The 2,640-nt window shown below is 37.3% G+C and overlaps 1 protein-coding gene across 1 annotated transcript; it reads right to left on the bottom strand.

The window, feature by feature from the left end:
- Positions 1–418: 418 nt before the first annotated feature.
- Positions 419–1,261, bottom strand: LOC126894656 (uncharacterized). The gene has a single exon (XM_050665827.1). The coding sequence runs from the start codon at positions 1,259–1,261 to the stop codon at positions 419–421; it is 843 nt and encodes a 280-aa protein (XP_050521784.1).
- Between the last annotated feature and the right edge of the window lie 1,379 nt (positions 1,262–2,640).

Here is a 2,640-nt window from a genome sequence, read left to right as displayed (position 1 = left end):
CAAGGGGAAGTGTTGGCAACTGATTTTATGCTGCATTGATTTACAGAGGAAACCTTACCATTCACAGCCAAGCCTGTGACACCATCAATAAGACGTTTGGTACGGCAATCCGGCAGCAAGTGGTAGTATGCCATGAAGTCGGAACCAATGATAGGAGTACTCACGTCGGCGACAATAAAACTCCACGGGAAACTGCGTCGAAGTCCTAAATTCAAATTGAGATGGACCGTCCCGTAAGTTTTTATGGTACTGTTGTTGGCCGCGCTGAGGTCGTAATCGGTGGCATGGCGTCGTTTCCGTAGTAGCCGTTGAGGGTAACAAGATAAGTCGGAACCGGAGTCGACTAAAAATTGGCGCTTTGTTATTTGATCTGTAACAAACAGGCGGCTGCTCGGGTTCGGACAGTCTGTTGCCGCCGCTACTGACTGTCGTTGGAGTTTTCCTGATACTTGCAGGGAGCCTTACATTTGGCAGCCTTTTCTCCATAAGTGCTATGATACCAACACCATCCTTTGCCGGTAGTCAGTTCCACGTTTGAACGGTTACGTGACCTAGAGCGGGAACGTTGCGGGCGTTTAGCACATAATTCGCTTACCTGTTTTGCGAGTGCTTCAATGGCGGCTAAAACATCGAGTTCCTTTTTATTGTTCGTCGTGGCAACAGCATGGACGAATTGCGAGGGGGCTGGCTGCACTTCAACAATTTTGTCAGCCAGCTCGGCTACCTTATCCAGAGGAAGCTCTGATTGTGCGGTTAAAATAGCTTGTGCATGTGATGGTAGACGGCGGAGCCAAAGTTGACGTAAAATATTGTCTTGTAATGTAGTAGTGCCGGCAAGGGAACGGAGATGTCGTAAGAACTGTGATGGCTTACGGTCACCTAGTTCTTCTTCATTGATGAGTTGCCGCACACGTTGTTCTTCTGAGATAGACAACCGTTCAACGAGTTTTGCGCGTAGATGTTTGTAGCGTTCAGTAGGCGGTGGGTTAGTAATAATATCCTCTACTTCGGCGGCGTAACGCGTATCAAGCTGAGCCACAACATAATTAAATTTTGTTTCCTCACTTGTTATTCCCGAGATTGCAAACTGCGAGTCAACCTGTGAGAACCATAAGCTCGGTCTTTCGGACCAGAAAGGTGGCAACTTGACGGCAACGCGATTCACTGAAGCTGTTGGATATTGCTGTGCCTGTAGTGCTGCAAGGCGAGCGTTTTCTTGGCGTAACTCCTCCAATTGATTGCGTAGTTCTTCGGCGTTCATACTTGTTATCGTCGAGGTCACCAATGTAGCGAGGTGTAATATATAGAAGTAATAAACACTTTTACGATTTAATAACAACTATACTATATTAAAACGAACTAACAAATAACAGCGAGAGACGAAGCGCGTTTAAGACAGAATGCGTAAGTGATTGACTGATCGATTGATTGACTGGAGCGACGATCTTGCCCTTAAATAGTCAGAGGAATTCTAGAGGCCGCGGCGGAACTCTCTAGAACATTCGACCGCCACACAACCAACTCCATCTCACTTGGATATACCTGCTAACCAACTGTACTAGGATTCAGGTCAGACGTATTGTACATTACATATAACTTATATTTACTAAACATCTAGAATATAACTATACTTTGTCGTTGACATAAAACAATAGTCTAATTTTATTTAATAATCTATCCCCTGTAACTAAGGTACACGATTGCCTGTATCTCCTTCAGGTAATTAAAACTCCTTTAAGGAGATAGGGACGATATTTGAGCAGACGTCGGGTAGCTTCTGAATTTTGGTTTTGAAAATCCTTCCAAATGGACAGATAACGAGAGCTATCAAAAAGCTTTGTCAGTAGTCAAAAATATACCTGTTGTAAATGATGTAGCTGAGTGAGCCGTCAAATTAATAAAAGACTACAACAAAATGATCACAAAATCTAAAAATCAAAAACAATATCTTCTACAAGTTGTATCAGATTATCGTCAAAAATTTCAGGATTTCAAAAAATCAACTTTAAAAACTAAAAATATTTAGTTGATATATTTTAAACTTTTTTATTATTTTTTAATACACATTTAAATTTTTTGAATAATAATATCGGTTCATATTAACGAAAAACCTAATTTTATTATAAAACTATTTTTATTTTATACATTTTTTTTTTGTTGTATATTTATATACATTTTTTCGGTTTTGTGAACATTTTTCCAAAATGATTAACTTTTATCAATTATTTTAATTTGTCTTCAGTAACGTAAGATTACTTTATTATAAAATTGAATTATTTTGCTTTGTTTTTGTATTTGTATAAAATCATTTTTTGCGAATAAATACGCGATAGTTAAACTTAATTTGATAACAATAAATTGAAAATACAACAAATATAATGAAAATTAAATTTTGAACAATTTTTGTATAAAACTTTTTTATAGGTTCAATAGTGCGCCTGCAATACTCGAGAAAACAAATAAAACTGATTTCTATGGTTGAAATAAATATATGTTATTTTTTAAATTTCTACACCTAAATATTATGGATATATGGACTTCTTTATAATAATATTTTTTTGGAAAACATATAGTTCTACAAAATAAGTTTTATGATTTATTCTGTGAATTACATAGTTTGTAAGATAAATGAAGAAAACT

The sequence above is a fragment of the Daktulosphaira vitifoliae genome, unplaced genomic scaffold (assembly GCF_025091365.1).
Source record: "Daktulosphaira vitifoliae isolate Bord-2020 unplaced genomic scaffold, ASM2509136v1 Scaffold_1, whole genome shotgun sequence".
Classification (NCBI taxonomy): domain Eukaryota; kingdom Metazoa; phylum Arthropoda; class Insecta; order Hemiptera; family Phylloxeridae; genus Daktulosphaira; species Daktulosphaira vitifoliae.
Note: the sequence above shows the minus strand (reverse complement) of the source record. Positions and strands in the feature narration are given on the sequence as shown.

Excerpts from the sequence above, each read along its gene's own strand:
- LOC126894656 (XM_050665827.1), bottom strand. The coding sequence starts at position 1,261 with ATGAACGCCGAAGAACTACGCAATCAATTGGAGGAGTTACGCCAAGAA.